This window comes from Balearica regulorum, chromosome 3 (genome assembly GCF_011004875.1).
Source record: "Balearica regulorum gibbericeps isolate bBalReg1 chromosome 3, bBalReg1.pri, whole genome shotgun sequence".
Classification (NCBI taxonomy): Eukaryota; Metazoa; Chordata; class Aves; order Gruiformes; family Gruidae; genus Balearica; species Balearica regulorum.
In genome coordinates this window covers 124,452,293-124,472,193 of record NC_046186.1, presented here as the reverse complement: position 1 = coordinate 124,472,193, position 19,901 = coordinate 124,452,293, and the positions used below count along the sequence as shown (strand labels likewise).

The 19,901-nt window shown below is 35.8% G+C and overlaps 1 protein-coding gene across 9 annotated transcripts in view; it reads right to left on the bottom strand.

The window, feature by feature from the left end:
- Positions 1 to 19,901, bottom strand: part of CCDC88A (coiled-coil domain containing 88A) — a 76,592-nt gene that overhangs the window by 17,625 nt on the left and 39,066 nt on the right. For 6 of the 9 annotated variants that reach the window (XM_075749881.1, XM_075749882.1, XM_075749884.1 and 3 more), the window contains exons 11-23: positions 19,542 to 19,688; positions 18,394 to 18,538; positions 17,474 to 17,658; positions 15,199 to 15,336; positions 11,634 to 12,704; positions 10,945 to 11,072; positions 6,795 to 6,936; positions 5,939 to 6,115; positions 5,246 to 5,407; positions 2,282 to 2,559; positions 1,957 to 2,100; positions 805 to 991; positions 285 to 430 (exon numbers count right to left, since the gene is read on the bottom strand). In XM_075749881.1, the coding sequence (XP_075605996.1) occupies positions 285 to 430; positions 805 to 991; positions 1,957 to 2,100; positions 2,282 to 2,559; positions 5,246 to 5,407; positions 5,939 to 6,115; positions 6,795 to 6,936; positions 10,945 to 11,072; positions 11,634 to 12,704; positions 15,199 to 15,336; positions 17,474 to 17,658; positions 18,394 to 18,538; positions 19,542 to 19,688 (3,050 nt within the window). The remainder of the gene's footprint in view (positions 1 to 284; positions 431 to 804; positions 992 to 1,956; positions 2,101 to 2,281; positions 2,560 to 5,245; positions 5,408 to 5,938; positions 6,116 to 6,794; positions 6,937 to 10,944; positions 11,073 to 11,633; positions 12,705 to 15,198; positions 15,337 to 17,473; positions 17,659 to 18,393; positions 18,539 to 19,541; positions 19,689 to 19,901) is intronic. The other 3 variants (XM_075749883.1, XM_075749876.1, XM_075749880.1) reach the window with 1 other exon arrangement.

Here is a 19,901-nt window from a genome sequence, read left to right as displayed (position 1 = left end):
AAACTTTGCTTGTAGTGGAATGAGGAACAAATAACACTTTTATTCCTCAGTTGCATCATCAGTAATGAACACAGTTGCACTGATCCTTTAGAACTAAAAAACTAATGTTTGTAGTTTGAGTTATCTGCTTTTCGTATATAATCGACATTTTAATAAGAAAAACATTTCAGAAGTAGCACACACGTTAATTTCTACATAAAACAGAAGTTTTTTTTTAAAAAATAAATATAGGTATTAGCGTTAACTGCCCTAATCACAGTAATTTCATTGTTTTAAAAACTCACATGTACTGCCTTTGCTCTACATGGAAGAGATCCTTGCTTTCCATATTCTGCTCAAGTAATGTTCTATTCTGTAGCATTAATGTCTGAATTTGATCTAGTAGATGTCTGTTTTCCTCCTCCAGATTTCCTTTAAGCTGGCTAAGCAGCTGTTAAAATATATGAAATGGTACATGCATATATATACGTGAGCATATTTTACACACAGATAATTAGATTATCAAGAAAATTTAGGTCTACAAAGGATTCTGACAGTCAAATCAAACAGAAAACTTAACTAAATCATGACTCAACTGATAAAAGCCTCTTTGATGCTTTAAATAAAACAGTTTACCTAACACGAGCCCCAATTTTTGTACTGCCTGTACAAGCAGCAAATTAATTTGTCTCCAGATCAACTTCATTAGCTATAAATCAAATGACTAAGTCTCAAGCACTTCATATGATTTTATGAATCTACAAATACATTTACAATGATATTACAACGATACCAGTCATGAAAAATTGCATACTTCTTACATACCTCACACTGATTATTTAGTTTCGTAGATGTAATATCCAGTTGCTGGTACTGTTCCCTGAGTTTTGAAAACTCAGCTTCTAATCGTGTTTGTTCTAGTTTGGAATTGTTCAATAACGTTTTCAAATTCTTATGATCAGTCTGGAGAACTTCATTCTCTCTCAAGAGCTGACTGTATGTGTGAGTAAGCCTGGAATTAAAAGACACCATAAAAGAATACATGCAGATAGAAGGAAATGTATTCATGACCCACATTCCCTCTGATGCATGAAATTTCCAGGGCTCTATACTACTCCATAGAATACATATAAAAACGTCTTAGTATCACATTATCTCTTAATTTAATTTTCTTAGGAATGCATTCTGCCTTTAAGCCAAATACTCCAGATTCTCCACATATTTAAAAATAAAGCAGTATTTCTAAACACGGACATCACCACTGATTTTAAGATGCCACTTTTCAAAATACAAGAATCTTACAAAAGAGCTAGAACTTCTTGCCAACACAAAATAGTAAGGAAACAGGAATGGTCCCAACTTTGGCAACCATGGTTGCACAGAATGACTCTTGGGCTCCCTTTGTCCCTACTGGGCCCTGCCACGTCCCTTTCTAAAAACAACTTCCTGTTCCTACTAATCCTCCTCACACACCACCAAAGGTAGGAGACATTTAATTGTGAGCCTCTTTGCCAGATGAACAAATCTTAATGCCTCTTCTTGAGGGGGGGAAGTATCATGCTATGTAAATACTACAATTAAACCCAACTACTTACGGCAAACCTCCATTGCAAGGGTCAAGTGGGGCTTCGCCACCCACTGCATTTCTACTCCTGGTATTAACTTCAGTTATCTTGCCCCTTAAGCAACTCACACAGAGTGGTTTGCTCCCTCTACAGCTCACAACCATACTGCACAGTGCTTGGCCTGCCATTCCTGTGGAATTCAGTGTCCTCAGGATACAATAATTATTTTTCGTGGGTTTTTTTGTTGGTCTCCCTGCCCCGTTCAGGTTTTTTTAAACAACTATCGCAGACCAAAGGAGTGGAGTTGCTATAAGGTATGGATTGTAAGTATCCTGAATTGCAGCATCAGATATTAAGAAATGTGAGAGCACGCAACACTTGTACTAATACACATATCGGACTTTTGCTTCACCTGTCATTTTCATCACGAAGTTTTTTATACTCTGCTGCTACAGTTTCATGTTTCTCATTTTGCTGCAGCATCTTCTCCTGTTCTACCTTGAGTACTTTCTCCAATTCTTCCAGCTGCACTTTCTGTTTCAGCAACTGATTGTACCTGTAAACAAAAATAATATTTAAATTTTTTTTTTAATGACAAGGAAATATGGATTTTTTTTTTAAGAGGCGATCTTTCAAAGTTTTAAGATGTTAATGTTATACTTAAGTATATAGAGTGGTTTTTGCCTTTTGCTGAGGAATCACAGACTCTCGTTTTACTTGTGCATATTAGTATTTACCTATCTTCTAAGTCCTTATGCTCCACCTCCAGATTTTTGTGCGCAGATTTAAGACTTCCATGTTTAGCAATCAGAGATTCATACTCGGACGCTTGGCGTTCATGCAGGTGTTCCAGTTTTTCATGATCTTTGAGAAGTGAATCATACAATGATTTCAGATCCTCACGTTCCTTGAGCATACATTCATTCTCATTTTCTAACGCAGACTGCTGGATCAACAGTTGTGCATTCTGATTCATTAGAGATGTGCTTTGAGAATTAAGGGTGGAATTTTCAACCTGCAGTCATAAGCATGTGACAAGAATTGCAAATTAATTTCATAGTCTGGATTATCTTGTCTATCTCCTATTGAAAGATTTCTTGAGTTTAACCCTAACATCTTAGCAACCTTCTAGTTATTCCATTACCTCTCTAGATGAGACATTTTCCTCTCAGCAGTGGCAGCTCTAATATCAAAATATCTTGGAGAAACGGATCACCGGTGACCCTCATACCACAGAACCCAAATCTGTGACATGACTAAAAGGAACTTTGATATTGGCATGGATTTTTTTTTTTTTTTTTAAAATCTTTATTGTATAGAATCTCTATGGTCACTGTAAAATCCTTATTGTTCCCACATATCCTTTACAACCAGACTTCAAGCATTATCATCCATTTAACAGAGAGAAAGGGAAATAAAATAGCAGCTCCTGGAAGGAATTACCCATATTCTGTTTTACTGAGCAACTGCCATTCACAGTTCTCTTCCCACAACAGTAACGTCGGTTGATCACTTTATGTGCATGTTGTGAGATCTGGTGGAAAGTGCTCTTCTTGTAGAAGAGTATGATTTCTCCAACAATTATGTCAGAATAGTATTAACGTCTATTAATACATTAAAGCCTTCAGCTTTAGCCAGATAAAAAACAAAACCCCAAACAACAACTTTACTTTGTGTGCCTCTGGAAAGCTTAACCTAATCTAATCCTTGGATATGTTAAAGAATTGACGATACCTAACGTGCTTGTCATCTGACCTGCATTAGGCTAGTTTTCTTCTCTTTCCTATTCGAGAGATGAAAAAACACAAATTACTGAGGCTTCTAATACCCTCAGGGTATCTATTAAGGAAAAAAAAAAAAGAAAATCTATCACTCCAGTGCACACTGTTACTAAGGAACAAATCCCTTTCTGTTGGGACTGCAGCATTCTTTGTTACAGATGAGAAAGCTGAACCTTTCACTGGAAATGAAGTAATGTCTGATGGCATGTGTATGCTGTGAAACTTCCCTGGCTGAATCCCGAGTTTGATTTAGTTCAGAATTCCCAGTGATCCTTTAAGATAGCCCTTCTCTTGTATGTTCCTTATGGGTATCAGGAGGAGTAGTAGAATTACAGTTGACTAAGAACAGTTTTGACATAGTCCATGTAGATCAGCTTAGTTTGCACTTCAGATTTAGCTAATCGCTCTTATTTTCATGAACATATTTCACCTTTCATTTTGATTTAGAGTTGATGTAGCACTGTCTTGCAACTTGCCTGAAGCTATGAGCAAAATAGCTGGATTCTCAAGGAAGGAGAACTCCCTTTCTCAGGCTGTTGGGTATAACATCACTCAGTCATCCCCAGCAACAAAAATGACACTGCTTGGTGAGGTTCCCCACAAAAAAATAAAAAAAAAAATTCAAGGCAGAAAACACTTCGTCCTCCCAACTCACTGCCTCAATACTTTCAAATATCTACAAATTAATTCACTCTCTATGTTTATCAGACAGGAAAGGCCTGTGCTGTTGTGCAATTCATGAGGCAAAAAAGGAACTATGTAGATATTCCTGTTTTTTTGACAAATAGCATTACAAAATACTCAGAGTTCTGAATCCCAGAGATATTCCTCCTCTGTTTAAAATGGTCTATTTCCATGCCCACGTCCACCAATTTTTAACGACTAGACGAGACACAGTGTGTGCACAAATGTTCTGTTTTGTTGATAGACTTGCCAGCCACAAAGGGGAGTACTGTGCGCTAATTAGATTTCAGTGTGGTAGATCGAAAGTGCATCTGTGGTACAACTGTGTTCTGCTTTCCAGAAAGAGACAGGATGATAACTTGAGGCATTCACAAAATGCATTACTTGTTTACTCATTTAAAGACTCTTTCACTCTTTAATTTCCATCCACCCTCCATCATTTCTGAAGTTGTTTACTATTTCTGCTGAATTGTGGACTTTGTATTGTCTCTTTGAGTAGTTTTGATTCTTAGAGCTCCAAAAGGTAGGAGATCCGTTAACAAGAATATTTCATTTATAAGAGGAAAAAAAAAGATATGTATTTAATAACCCTGTTAAAGTATGAAAAATGACACCTGAATTTCGGTCCTAAGAGCTGCAAGACTCTGCAGGCAATCACTTTTATAATTGCCGTGGTCACAAATTACTTTTTTTGCCTCCGAATTATCTGAATTCAATCTTCACATACTTATGTAGTTTTGCAAAGGTTGGTTGTTTTTTTTCTTCAAGTCTTCTGTACTTACTAACCTCTTGATTTTCCTCTTAGGTATGGCTTTTACTTTATTTTTTTAACTCTATTTATAAAAATAGACAAAATACTAAATTTAGTATTAATTTAGTAATTAATTAAATCTCTTCGGACACACTATTTCCCTGACCTAATTTAGAAGTAAAAAAAAGAAACTTTAAAAAAAAATCTTAGAATAGATTCTCTTTATCCAGTCTTCTACCCCTAAGTATAAAGTCAAGACTTTAAATTGGATAAACATGAAGGAAGAAACGTTATTACTGATCAGCAAACACAGTATTATTTGACTGCTCTTAGTGCAGATTATTTGCTCATTCCTTTCTTTTCCACATCTGTACCAAAAGCGAAATGTGACTTACAATACATTATTGCCATTAGCTTTGAAGTTTTTATTTGAAAAAACCCTTTGAAATGATTTTATTTTTAAAAGCAAAATAGGAAAATATTACCTGCAGCTTGGCATTTTGAGTTTGTAGAGTTGTATTTTGCTCCTGTAGAGAAACAGTCTGTCTCTGAAGTGCAAGAATCTGAGCCTGCAGATTGCTATTCTGTGTCTCAAGTTGCTTTAATTGTGTCTTCAGTGCTTGCTTCTCTGCCTGCAGTGTAGCATTCTTTGAGCATTAAAAAAAAAAAAAATATTTAAGTTCACAGCTGTTTACTGAACTTCAAGAAAAAAAATCCTGTTTCTCCAAAATAAACGAAGCAGGGTGACTTCGCAGAGATTTCCAGGGTGGAACAAAACTATAAAATCACCCTATATAACCAATAACACACAGTGATATTATCACTACGGGTTAAAATGGAAGAAATGGGTAATTAATATTGTACCTATGAGAAATAGTAGAGAAACCACCATGACTCATGTAAATAAGGATTACACAAGAGGGATTTAAGAGATATCTGTGGGTTTAAAAAGGGCAAATTCAGGTTTCCACATTTCCTTTTAAATGCTGGTCAAGTGCTTTACAGCATCTGTCAGTGCAGAATCCAGCTGCTTCATAAACTGTATTTAATTCACACACTGCTTGGTACGTAAACTAGGTGATAAATTGCAGACTTTCTTCACAATACTCTCATTCATATTACTGGAACAGATCACAACATATAAGTAAAATCAGAGTAACATTAAAAACACATCTTACATTCCTTTCTACTTCGATTAATCGATCTTTAACTTTCAATAATTCTCTAGTAGTTTCCTGATTTTCTTTCTCCCACTTATTGACAGATTGATTGTCTTCTCCACTTCTTGGAGGAGAATTCTGAACCATCCTTTCCTCTTCTTGTCTTTGCTTGAGAGCTTCATAGTTCTTTTTCACCTGAAATTATTTAGCACAGCTGACATTAGGTTTAGAATTTTCCATTTTCTACATCCTAATTTATTACATGACCATACCACTTTTCAAAGAACAGAAAGCGCTATATATATATACGTGTGTTACTGCATTTGTAATTTGCTTTTTCTGTCTGTTTAGGGAGATGATGTACACGTAATTTATGGATACTGATAAACATAATAAACACTTGGGATCAAGAGTCATACTTGTCTAATAGAAAGAGACCTCTATTTTCTATTGTATTTCAGTGCTTTCAACTGTATCCCCCAACTTAAAGATATTTAACTTTACTATACAACTAAATAACCAAGGAGATTGTATTTGTGGTTTTTTTTAATCAGTCCACTGAGGGTGTTCAAGGAACAGAAAATATAACTTAAGACATAACTATTTTTGGCATCCTAAATCAAATCAACTTCAGATTATTTATCCATCTGGCATATTCAACGACCAATGAATAAACTCATCAGCAATTTTTCATGTGATTCCAACACTGGACCCGTATTCTTGTAGTCTTAAAAAGCAGTCATACCTTTGTCCTGCTTTACATCACCTCAACAATGCCCATCTTTTGCTGTCTTACACAAAGGTCAAGTGTAGAAATAACAATAGCTGGTACAGGAGTAATTTAATCTTATAGTAAAAATGTTGATCTCCTTACTGTTTTAAGTTCCTGACGGAGTTGCTGGTTTAAATTTGTCGATTCTTCTAAACGAGCCTCCAAAGCAGCAATTTTTTCTTCTTTTATTTCGAGAGACTTCTTAAGTGTGGATTCTAATTTTGACTCCAAAAGCTTGTACCTACTGATCAACGACATCACACAGAAAAAAGTCTGCATTTCAAAAAATTACTTGAGGCATTTAAATTCTAAAATGCTCTGAAACAGCAGCCTCATAGCTACATTCAAAAATGCTTGAATGCTTACTCTATTCAAAAGCATGAAGGCACCTCAGTATTAAAATCAAGTCCTATGTCTAAAACAAACAGAAGATAGTAGTCAAAACCATTTCTGAATCCTTCTTTCTTTTAAAACTTATTAGACACACAAAAAAAAAGCCACATTCAGCCACACCAGTAGGGTGCTGGCTTTATTTGGATCATTAGTGTGTGTATGTGATGACAGCACTCTTCCTTCTGGCTCCACTCCAGCAAATCCAGTGGGGACCTGAACTAAATTAGAAGGTGAAGTATTTGGAGAGCAAGATTTTCATCATTTTCCATTTCCTGCCAGCTCACAAAGAGGCGGCACTCAGGAAGGAGAGGGAACACAGTACTTTGCAGGTGCATACTTATTTGATGTATGAATGTGCAAATTGTTCACTCAGCCCAGCTGCTATTTTAAGACTGTTACCACTCCTGATGGGTAAAGCTTCTATTTTTTTTTACCATATTTACAGAATTGTAGGGCACCTAAAAAACCTCAAACCACTCATCTGAAGAGAGAAGCGGTCAGATTTAGAATATATCAGTTTAGAACAGTATCACCTGAAAACTGTCAGTGCCTGATACTCTAATGAATTACTAGCCTTTTTATAAAATACTGAAAACCACACTCATTAATCAATTTTAAACAGTTCAGTCACTGTTCATCTACTCTGAATCTGGAAAACATCCCACTGCTCTCCACAGCAGGATAGAATAAAACAAATCACTAATACCCTCGCTTTTTAATCTTGACTGCTGAAGAATCTATCAGTTCAGTGAACGGAATAGATTGCCAGAGACTCCTGAATGGACAACAGCATTAGATCTAGTCAGGAACTGGAGCAGAAGACCAATGGTAAGAGAATTAATAAGTAGAAAGCTGTCCAGTAGCATCATGTAGTAGGATGAGAATCCTAGATTTTCAGGTATGACAAGCAATTCTCAGGGACTTAAGAAACAGTAGGCAGTCTATGACTAGTAGAATAGATAGCATGTCATCTTTTTGAGCTGAAGCATATATTCAGCTACAATAAGAATTTCTGTTACTGAAAAGTTATACAATTATGTAGAAAACAAAGGAGGAAAAAGACTAATAGCAGTGACCCAATAGCCAGCTCCCTTTTGAACATCTAATAATGAAAGATAGTACAAATTTTCTACTATCATTGAGATTTGGGTTATTTCAGATTCAGGGTCAAAATCCATAGATCTTTTGTCTAAAGACAACAGCCATTGGAAAGGCAAGAGAAAAATAGAAAACACTTCAAAGTTAACTCCTCAAACATGGTCAGTGTAGGCCTCCAGTAGAAAGACTCTGAAGTGCTACCAAGAGCATTCAACAAAAAAGCCAAACCAAAACAAACAAAAAACCCCACACCAAACACACACAAGCAGTTCTCTCCAATCAGGGAGAGAGAAATTGTGCATTTTTAATTTCTGTCATCAAAATGAGAGGTGCAGACCAAAAAAAAAAAAACCACTGAAAAGTAATTTTGGCCATAACGAACCTAGCTTTCTACAGGCCTGATGAAACAATTGCTAATGCCTTGCCCAGGTAATAATATATAGAAAGCAATCGAGGTGCCTTTTGGATGAATGAAAAAGTTGAGAATAATGGAAAGGCGGAAGCAGAGCACAATTTCAAACCAATCACTTTGAAAACAAGTATTGCCCATTCACAATCATCCAGCTCCACATGAAGTTGTGAAAGACAGGTCTAACATTCTTGTTTGAGAAGCAGCTCAAAACAGTACCGTAGCCCGCACTTCTTCACATCTACAACTATTTGGTTCCAAGCCTGAGCTCAGAGGTAGGCTTTAGATAACGTTTCGTGTAAGCTTCAAGATATAAAGCTTACTGCACAGCTCCCCACAGATCAGCCTGAACAGGCACATCATACCCAGTCTGGTATCCAAATATCTTGTACCATCAAATATTCCATCTGCTTTCATGGTGCTTTCACATGGCCAGTGCTGGACAATCAAGTCGGCCATAAACACCTTTCTAGACAGGCATTATCTCCCGCTGAAAGGCAATCTGCAAAGAATTAAGCATGAACTGTTCTTACGACAGTGCAGCTGAGCAGCACCAAATTATAAGAGATCTAAGGCCAGCAACAGACATGTGCCAAGTGGAGGTCAACCAGTATGCAATGCTTAAGCCTCTGTCTGGGCTGTGTTCTTAATAAACAATATATACACAGCAAAAACAGTGCACTGATTCCTAGAAAATGGAATACCCGTTAGAAGAGCACAAAGGGAAGGTGGGGGGAAAGATTACTTATTTGCGTAATACCTACGTACAGCTAACCTGGAAGCAGAGGAAGAAATGAAACAGGTCACGAGAGGTGCCAGAAGTATGTTAAAAATTCATTTACAGATTATAATTTAATAAATGCTGGATAAAACCTCCCCATTCCACAGAGACATGTCACTCCAAATTTTCTTCCAAACTGTAATTTATAGATCCATTATAACATCATTCTGCAAAACGCAAAGGAAATGCTAGCATTGTATAGCCCAAAGTCACAATTCATATAATGTCACAAACCAACTAACATATGAGAAGTAAGCCCACCACATCTGATCTTTAGAAGTATAAACACTTGTAAAGGACAAGTGCCATTTTCTGGAAAGTAGAAGTAGACTCATAAATCTTTTCACGTAGTATAATTTGCAAAAGCGCCTTTACAGAACAATATTCTCCCCCTTTGTGGGAGCACTCACTCTAAACACTTGGAATGTAGAATGTGATTTAGAAAAACGTTGCTTCAACTCAGCTCAAGGACTGGTGGTTCTCTGTATGGTATATTTGCCTAAAGACAAATCAAATGCATACTATGCACTACTGTATGCTACACAGTAATGCTTAAATCAGAAGAAATCACACTAGTCAAAGTTCTGAGGACTCTTCTTGAGAGAAGAACTCCTCATCTGTGAACTGAGAAAGGTAGACGAAAGGCATCAGCAGCAAACAAGAGGTGGTAACAGATTCTCCCTACAGGATTCTGGCACCACCCCAGTAACAGAACACTGGTAGCAAGAAAGGGCAACTAAAGAAAAAAATAATTGTTTGGTTCTCTTTTGATACAGAAGGCCCAAAATCAATCTACATGTTCATGACAATCAGTTGTAATAACAGGTCATGACAGCAGTTGTTGCTTTTTTATTTTTTAAGGAGGACAGCTGAATAGCATTGTGAAATAAAGATTGGCTAGAAGCCCATACTAGTGTGCTTTTCTCCTGTCACAAGTTTTCCCCAAATCCCTGCAGGATAAGACAGAACACAAGATATAGTAGAGGAAGCAGATGTCAGGATAGCAGCTGCTTTATAATGGCAGGTGTGCTAGAGTGGTGGAGCCAGTACAAAGTTTTGGAGACACTCAAGTATTGGATACTTCCCAGACAGTGTAAGTGGGAATGCAGCTTCCTTTTGGTAGGATGAGTTAGAAGGGAATAGTTGTAAGGAAAGAGTGAGATAGTTTAAGGTAACCACTGTGTGACAAAAGCATAGAAACCATTTCTATCAGTCAAGCAGTCAAAAAGGAAAAAAAAAAAAACCCAACCACCAACTCTGGGCCTATTATCCTTTACTGCTACTGTTTCTGCTGCTAACTAGAATATAAAACATTTTAATTATACGTTAACTATATCTACTGACATACTTCAAGAAATTTCTTAGTAACAAAAAGTGGCAACTCACTTTAACAGACAAAAGCACATCAACCACCTCATTAATTTCAAAGAACAGCAAGTTCCATTTTGGGTCTATTAGTGTGCCTTAAAAATCAAAGAGTTTGCACAAAAATAGTCTGAAATCATTTTATCTTTATGAATAAAAGAGACCCTCATTTCTACACTCTTCCAGGTAGGCCTTGACATTCTCACCTGTCATCACTGCTCTGTTCATCATGCAAGAGACGCTCCTTGTTTAAGCCTATTTTTTCAAGTTCATGGGCAAGTTTTTCTAGATCATTGTTCATTTGTTGAGTCTTCAATTTTTCATTCACCAAGTCCTTATGCAGAAAAAATTACAGTCAGCATTATCATATAAATAAAATAATGTAGTCTTAATCCTGGAAGCGCTGAGGCAAGAGTCTTTTATCACTACATGACTCCTCAATGTTAACCCTCCTTTCCTTCCAATTGTTAGCTTTCAGCTCTATCAGACATTACACTGTAACTATAATATGATTTCACTGTAGTCGTTTACTCCCTCCCTTTCTGTACAACTTCCCCTTCAAATTTGGTCTTGAACATTATAGTGAAGGGGAAAATGTTTTGACCAGAACAAATACTAACACGAAGAATCTGCACAATGTTCATTTAACAAAGGCTCCATGACAGTCTGTAAGCAACCTTACAGAATTAAGTGTAATATGTTTATCTTATTGTTTATTATGATTATATAAATTTTTATTATCTAACGCTTTCCCTACTGTAACCATTAAAGATGCTAATAGTATGCAGCTTAAAGCATAAAAATACAAAATACAAACTTTTTTCAAAAACACAGATATAATTTCTCTACGTTACAAGCCGATTATGACGGGAATGGAAACGTAATTTCTGTTTACCTCTCGTAAAGTGACGAGGGTTTTCTTATCAATGGTAGCTCTTTTCACGAGTTCTTTGTTTTCTTTTTCTAGTTCTTTCAGGCGCACACATGACTCTTTATATACAACTATTTCTTTAAATAGAGATTTATTTTCCTTTTCCAGATTACTAATTTTTACATTGTTTTCTTCTAAAGTACTATCTTTAATTTCTGCTTGTTGTCGAAGCCTTTTATTTTCTTTTTCTAGCTGTTTCTTATCTTTTTCCAGTTGAGAAGTCTCTTGCTCTAACAACTTACTCTCCTTTTCCAATTGCTCTAGGCGCTTACTAGAGATCTTTAACTCTTCTAAGTTCTTTTGCAGAGTCTGATTTTCAGACTCTAAATCTTGTAATTCACTTTCTAATTGCTGAATCTTCTTATTGCTGTTTTCAAGGGCTTTCTGTAGCCTTTGGTTTTCTGTGTCTAGGCCTTGATAACTGACTTCCAAGCGTTCAGTTTTCTTAAATGAGGCTTTCATGAGTTCAAGGCTTTTTTTAAGTTGCTCCTTTTCACTCTCCAGTTCCTTATTTTCTAACTGTAATTGTGCCACTTTAATGCTTGTACACTTCAAGGATTCAATTGTTCTTCTTAATTCCAAATTTTCTTCATCAAGTTGTGAATTCTCCTTTTCTAAGGATTCCAATTGAAATGTGAGATTTTTTAGACTATCCAAAGTTTTTTTTAGTTTTCTGTTTTCCATTTCCAGGTCTGAGTTTTCTTGTTCTAAGGCCTCGATCTTCTCACAAGTAATTTTTAAGTTAGTAATTTTTTTCTGTAATAATTCATTTTCCTTCTCCAGATGATGCAGCTCATTCTCGAGTTCTTCTGCTCTCTCTCCTTTCTCTTTATAGTGTTCCAGTTCTTTCCTGACTTGCTTTTTTTCAAATTCAATCTTATTTAACTTACTGCTGGTTTCTTTAATAGACTCATGAAGGATTTTATTTTCTTTTTCAATTTCTTTCATTCTTGCTTCAGCACTGATTTGTGACCGTTGTCTTAGAGAAGCTACAGTTTGATTCAAATGTTCATTTTCTTGTTCTAATAGCTTAATCTAATTTGGGGAGAAAAATTGTAAACTCTGGTGAACAACAGGCCAACAAGCAATTACTTCCATATATAAACTGAAAGCTATTAAGATGGTAAGATTACATCATATTTGCCTTTTATTTTAAGTTATAAAAAGAATTTCTCTTACTCTCCTGGTATTTATTTGCACCATTACAAATGCTGTGTATGTACACAGGTAGAAGTCTGTCAGTTAAATAAGTCAAAGTGAATCTTCATGTATCTTCCTCTTGGATATTAGTAAATACCAAAATTAAACTAACAAAGCACAAACCAAAACAAAGCTGTATCTATTTCTTAACTTCATTTAATTTTCATTTTTCTTACCCAGATTTAGATTATTTGTCTTAAACACTGTAATTTCCAGAGATACGTGTCCACAAAGAACAAAACTGCAGTCAAGTTCTAAACCTGAGATGGAAAGAGGTGTGGAAGCCACAAAGGTGTCTTTATTTCACTTGGAAAAAATAGAGGTGATCTGAGGGCATCCTGATCACAGTCAATAACTTAGATATGTGTTTTTCCCCAAATGTTACATTAATTTTTTAGTTAAAAAGAACTCTAAGGACATGCTGTTCCAAAACAGCTTCCAGAGAAAGTAAATAATATTAGAATTGAATTATTTTCTTCACTAACATATCCCCAGATCTACCTCAAGGATAAAGGCAGCATTTATATCTTAATTTTCAGTATTTCTTGATTTTTTTCAGTTACTCCAAATAAATTGAAATTATTGGGGTATGTAACAACAGAGAGCAAAATCCAGAAAACTGTTTAAATCAATATTTAAGAATACACTAATAACATACCATAAGGGATATTTCAACAATAAACTGTTTTGGAGAAAAGCAAAAGTGGTCTTTGCAATGGAAAAACAGATTGAGAAAATTACAGACTGTTCTTTCATATTTAAGACTGAATGTAACTATTAATTACAGGATCTACGGCTCCCTTCCTAGCAATGACAAACTGTTCTGATTAATGAAAAACTAATTAACAGGTGTCTAAAACCACAACTTTTTAACACTTCTTTACATAACTTGGTATGTTACTGAACACGCATAATCACTTTCCATGAATTCTGCTTCTATAATCCAAACTTAACAAAAAATCATGATCAATGCCTCCATAATTCTTGATGAAATAAAAAAAAAAACCTTGTACCTTGATTCCAGTTTCAGCAGAAAATTTGTAAAAAGACGTGAAAGATGCTGTTAACCCATCACAGCTCTTAAGTATATTATTTTTAAGCAGAAATAGTTCCACTGAAATGTCAGTCCTACTCCAACAAGTTTAAAACACTATATGTACCTCTCATGGTTGAACTGGGACTTGTGACTTATTCCAGAAAGTTTTAGTCCTTTTTTTCCCTAAAGTGCACTTCTAATGCAATCTATAAATCAATTACTGTAACAATGAACACTTCTAAACAAGACAAGCTTGCATATTTTCTTTAAAATTACCTCCACTGTTCTCTTTACATGAAAGTAAAGCTTTGATGCTAAGCTGTTGTTGTTGTTTGCTTTTCTAAGTCTGGAATTTCATTACTGATTAAATTTTCAAGATTTTTGGAATACAGCACTTGGTATTCCCAAGTACTGGACTTTTAAATTAAACTAAAAAATGTTAATGTCATTGAGAAGTATCAGTGGAATTTATAAAACATAACTACAGTTCTAATTCTGGAGAACTTGATTACTAAAGTTGGGGTTTCCAGAAGTTTCCCTAACTCTTGTTTACTAGCAGCTGCCTTCCATAGGTCCTCTGAATTGCTCTGCAAAGACCTCAGAAGGTGTCGGCACCCATTAGACACAGATACGTCAGTGACATTCAGCACCCTCCCAAATACAGCTCATATCTTTTATAAAGACCCAGATGCCAGTTTCTGGCAACTAAAAATAAATTCTGCTATCCACCTACAAGTCACAGCTAGAATACGTTCAAGTATAGGGGACTACAATGAAGCTGGCCACAATGGTTCCTACCCCAAATAACAAGACTGTGAGGGACGCAGGAGGAACGGAGTCTGCAACGGAGCAGCAGACCAGCTCTGCTACACTGGTCTCTGTCAGGTCCCTTTGAGGGACAGGCTGCTGTAACTCATTAATACTCCCACATTACTTCAAACACTGACCAGCTGTCTGGAACCTGTTTGTCTCCATTGAGAGGTGTTTGGCATACCTCCAAAGTTCCCAATTTTCTATTTTGGCTGAGCTACACCCTCTAAGCAACTATAGCAAATGCACGGCCCATGAAAGCCACAGAAGCATTACAAAACACTAAAAAGTTCTAAAACTAACAGTAAAGCCTCAGCTAAAAATGAGTCATGTCTCTCACTGGCTGCAGGTCTTAGACAACCTATTTTGCTGCAGATAGGTCCTTTTGGCACACCTGCTACATTTACAACCCCTTTATGCCTTTAAAAATGTACAAAAGGAGAACAGTACAACACACCATTAAGACTTGATTCTGCTACTCACTTGTCGCTCTGAGTTTTCTCGAAGTGTTTCAAGTGTCTTTTCAAGTTGTGTTTTTTCTTTCATCAAATCTTTACTCAAATTTTGACTGTTTTGAAGACTTTGTTTCTCTTGGCTAATTTCATTCTCTAGCTCTTCAAGCTAGGGAAAAAGAAACAATTTTTTTTTAAATGTCCTTAAAAGTGACAATAATATTACTCTTAGCTGGGTTGAAAGTACCCTTATAGAAATGAATAAAGAAGGCTAAAGGAAAGAATAAAATGGAATTTTCGATTCTTGATCTGAAACAATTCGTCTCTTCTAGGAATAAATTTACTTCTGCCAGAATTTTCTCGCTGGCTCAGAAGATTACATCCATAAAGTATTTCTGCATTAAAAAAATTGGTCAGATTTTATTAGGCTCTGGATATTTTCCCAAGCATCTTTTTCTCTTTTAAAATTCCATTTTAGTGAGATTTATACTGCTCCTCCAAGTCCCTTTTAGCTTAGAAAGGTTGAATGTTGTTTGATCTCACTTAACTAGTTCAAGAGATACTTATGATGATTTCTTGGGAATTAAATTTACAGGTTTGTGTTGTCAAATGGGTCCAACTCTCTTATGTCATCACAAAGCAAAACTATTTATGAGTGAAAATAATCAAGTGTGATTTTTCTGTCATATCTAAGTTATAATTACTTAGAAACAACACATTGCATGTTTAAACAATCATCTGCTGGAAAGTTTAGATACTATGTGAACTCCATCATCCATATTCCCCAATCTTAGAGGAGTCCAGACATAACTCATACCCCAGGCAAAGGGAATACTTTTAGAAACAAACTGAATGATACATTAAACTGCTGCTAAATAATACTGAGAAATAAATCTCAAAAAAGTAGCAGAATGGAATTTGTTCCTCTGTGAAGCAATTTGTTGATCAGAAATATGGAAAAAGAATGGCATCAATTATGCCGGAACCTGAATTAAATCCTTCTCTTAGAATGAGAATACTAATGTTTGACCAGTCTCTTGCTTCCCTCTCCCTCTTCCTCTCAATTTCAGATTTTCCTGTCCCTTGCTTCGCAGACCAACGCATGTTTCACAGGGATACTGGCACTTTCATTGTTTTTTGCAAAGGAGCAGTAACTGGCTCAATCACCCCAGTGGGGATGCAGTCAGCTTCCATCTGGAAACCAAATTTATCCATCATCTGCCCAACTGCCACTCTGGTCGTGTTTATACGACTCTATAGTAGTGGTTTAAGAGAAAGCATGTCCAGCTAGAAGTAGACTCTGTATAGAAAATTCATAACAGACACGCTTTTCACTGAGCAATCACTGCTGAGAATATTGTTTTAGGGGCAAGAGAGAAAAAGGACATGCTACCAGGCATCCAAAGTGGTAAGAACAGTATCGGACAACCACAAAGACCTACTATTGCTTACTACTTACACACCTATTCCTTTCTCTTGCACCCTCCTAGCTGACTTTCTGGTACTGTACAGAAACTCAAATCAGCACACAGACTGCTGCAAAAAATGCCATATTGTTAAGAAATCAGAAAAAGCATGGAAGTATGGAATACAGTAGGGATTTCTTGCCATTTATTTTTTTTAATTATCTCTTCCCCACTCGCCACTAAGAATAGTCTAACATCTGAAATATCTGCTGAAGAAAAAGCTGTTTCAGAAACTTCAGACATTTCACTCCACTGTAATTAGTCTGGGTTTTTTCCAATTTTTATTCTCTATAAATATTACTGAGTAAATTACTCTATTTGATATAGGTAATTTGGAGAGTAAAATATTGTAGATCAGCACAGATAAATCTGAAAAACTCCTCTCTTGCTCATCAATTCCTTGGCACATCTTCTCTCTTTCTCAGTTACAAATGAGGACACATGACCAAGTTTTCTGCTTAGACTTATCAGTCACTCTATATCCATGTACACGTACTTTCCCCTGCTTAATAATTACAAAAATTAAAACAACATTCATGAAATACTTTCAGTACTCATTATATCCCCTATATGTTAATATTTTTTCCCTCACTGGTGTAAGACCTTTCTGAATAAAATGGTCACATTCTTACATCAATAAAAAAAAAACCTAAAAACCAAGAAAAACCTCTCTGACATGGTTTTCTTTTTTACCATAAACTTACAAACACCATAACACCATTTAGATCCTAGTAATACTTTACCCCAAATAAGAGCAATTCATAAAATTACCCTTTAGAAAGAAAACAGCAGGCAACATTAGGCAACTCATACACTATTTGAACATACGCTGATGATTACCTTTTTGCTAAGTCTTTGGTTTTCTTTTTCCATTTTCAGAATCCTTGAACTACTGCCTTCTACAGAACCCACTGCATTTTGTAGTTCTTCCACTGTCTTCAGCAAACTTTGGTTTTCCATTTCCAACTTCAGTAATCTGCTTGACGTCAGTTCATTTACCTCATGACCAAGTGATTTCTGTGGCACTAAGAGAAAAACACCACTTAAAAAAAAGTTACATATAACCTCGAGTTCTTGCAGTTTGCATTTTTAGACTAGAGGATTAAGAAGCCTTCGACGGTCCTCCAATGCCTTCTTGGTGAAGAGAGCTAGTTAGGATTAATGACCAACAGATAACACTGCAGATGCATAGAAGGAAATGTTCTACTCATCCTACAGTTCCTCATCACAGCAGAGATTTGTTTCCTGTGACTGAGGATGTATCTCTAAATTTCCACAAATCCTTTGTATGAGATTCCAGTGTATGACCAAGCATGCTATAGTGGAAGAATCAAAATTTTTGCCACAGGTATCTCTGCAAACAATTACTCTGAGAAGCCTTAATAAATCTCTATTAACTTTGAGAACAGCAAAGCAAGAAGGCTCATGATCTGTGCTACAGAGTATAGAAGTTTGAATGGCAACACAATCTAACTCCAAGGTATTTATGGGTTTTACACCTCTGTTTAAGTGAACAAGAATCACAAGAACAGAGACTTTTACTGTAGGAGGTATCTGCAAGGACGCATGGGACTGAGTGAAAAAATCCCAAACTAACACAACAAAACCAAACATAAAAATAAGCCCCAAACTGTCCCATCGCTCCAGAGGATGAAAGACCCTGTACTTCAGAAATCAAGAGCTGTGATTTCCTAATGCTGTCCAGCCTCTGAGCTTTCAATTTTTCTACTTTATCAGTTTGCAAGTATTACTATGTTTACCTTCAGAAAGTTCAGTAGTCCTATTTATCTGTTCAAGTTCCCAGCCAAGATGCAATGATTCATCCATACTCTGTTTCTGAGCCATTTCTAGAGTCATATTTTCCTCCATCAGTTCCTCAATCTTCTTTCTGTCCATATCACGCTCCTTAAAAATTATTTCAGATGTAAGTTATAAAAATATGTCTCAACATGCACAAAATATTTTAGTATCTAGTATGCCACAGAGAAATACAAAGTGCATTTTCTGATTTGCTAATACACAGTGATACACGGAAATTGAAATTATTGAGAACTTAGAAGTGTAACAACCTGTAAAGAAATGTATGGAGAGAAGAACCTCTTATCATAACCTATGCAATGACTACTTACTCTCTTTCAAAGTTCACTTCTCAAGAGTATCGGGAAAAAAGTACACATAAGCACAGCTTGGTAGCACACACAAAACCCAAATGGACACAGAGAAGCAAAATTTCACCTTCTCTAAACTATCGTAATACTACTTTGATGCAAAAAGCTGTAACAGTACTGGGTTCTCACCTGGCTCTTTATAACCCCCTCTCCCCACACTTGCTATTTTAACAGCAATAAGTTGCAGCTATAACTCTCAACATTTTGCAGAAAATGAAAGTAAGCAGAAGGTAATAATCTGTCACCCCTTAAGGAAAACTGAAAAAAAAATATCACACAGGTAAATTACGAATTTATATTTTAGAATATATACTTTTTGGAAGAGAACTGGTTAAAACCAGAAATTACTTTGGGAATAATCCTCTGAAAAATATGTCACTATTCTGCCAGAATTTGCAATATGAATAACCTCTTTTATCTAAGCATTTAAGTGACAAGACTATCTTCACATAAAAAGAGTGATCCTATCATTCTTACTAATGACTCTCTGTATTTCTTATCACTGTATTTTAGCTAACCGATTAAACACTGTACTGCCTTTAGGAAGAGTACTGCCTTTGCCATTTTTCCTTTCCTAGACAGAATCAAAGCTACTGTAGGAAACTATCTGAGAAGTGTTAGTAAATCAAGACATCCCTTCCTCCTCTGCCTCGCCATTTTCACTGGAACTTCCTTCATTAAAAATGAAAATTAAATTCAAAGCATATCAGTTGTCTTTGTCATCCTCCATTTATACTTACCATCTCCATATCATGTAATTTAGCTTTTAATTGGAGATTCTCTTTTTCTAACTCATGTAATTTATCAGAACGGGCTCGGGTCCCCTCTAATTGATCTTCCAGCATTGTCTTTGTTTCTAGCAAAACTTGATTGTCTTCTTTTAACTCCTGCAAGAGTTAAGCAATAAAGCAAGTTCACAACAAAAGGTATTTCCTTATTAATACAAACTTTGATACACATCATACCTAGTTTTAGAAGTGTTGCTCTAATGCGAAAACATTTCTTTGGAAGCTGTAACAGATTTTTTTTTTTGTAAAAAAACAGATTTACAGCAATTTCACATAACTGTAACTTATGAAATATTTATGAAAAGAAATTTT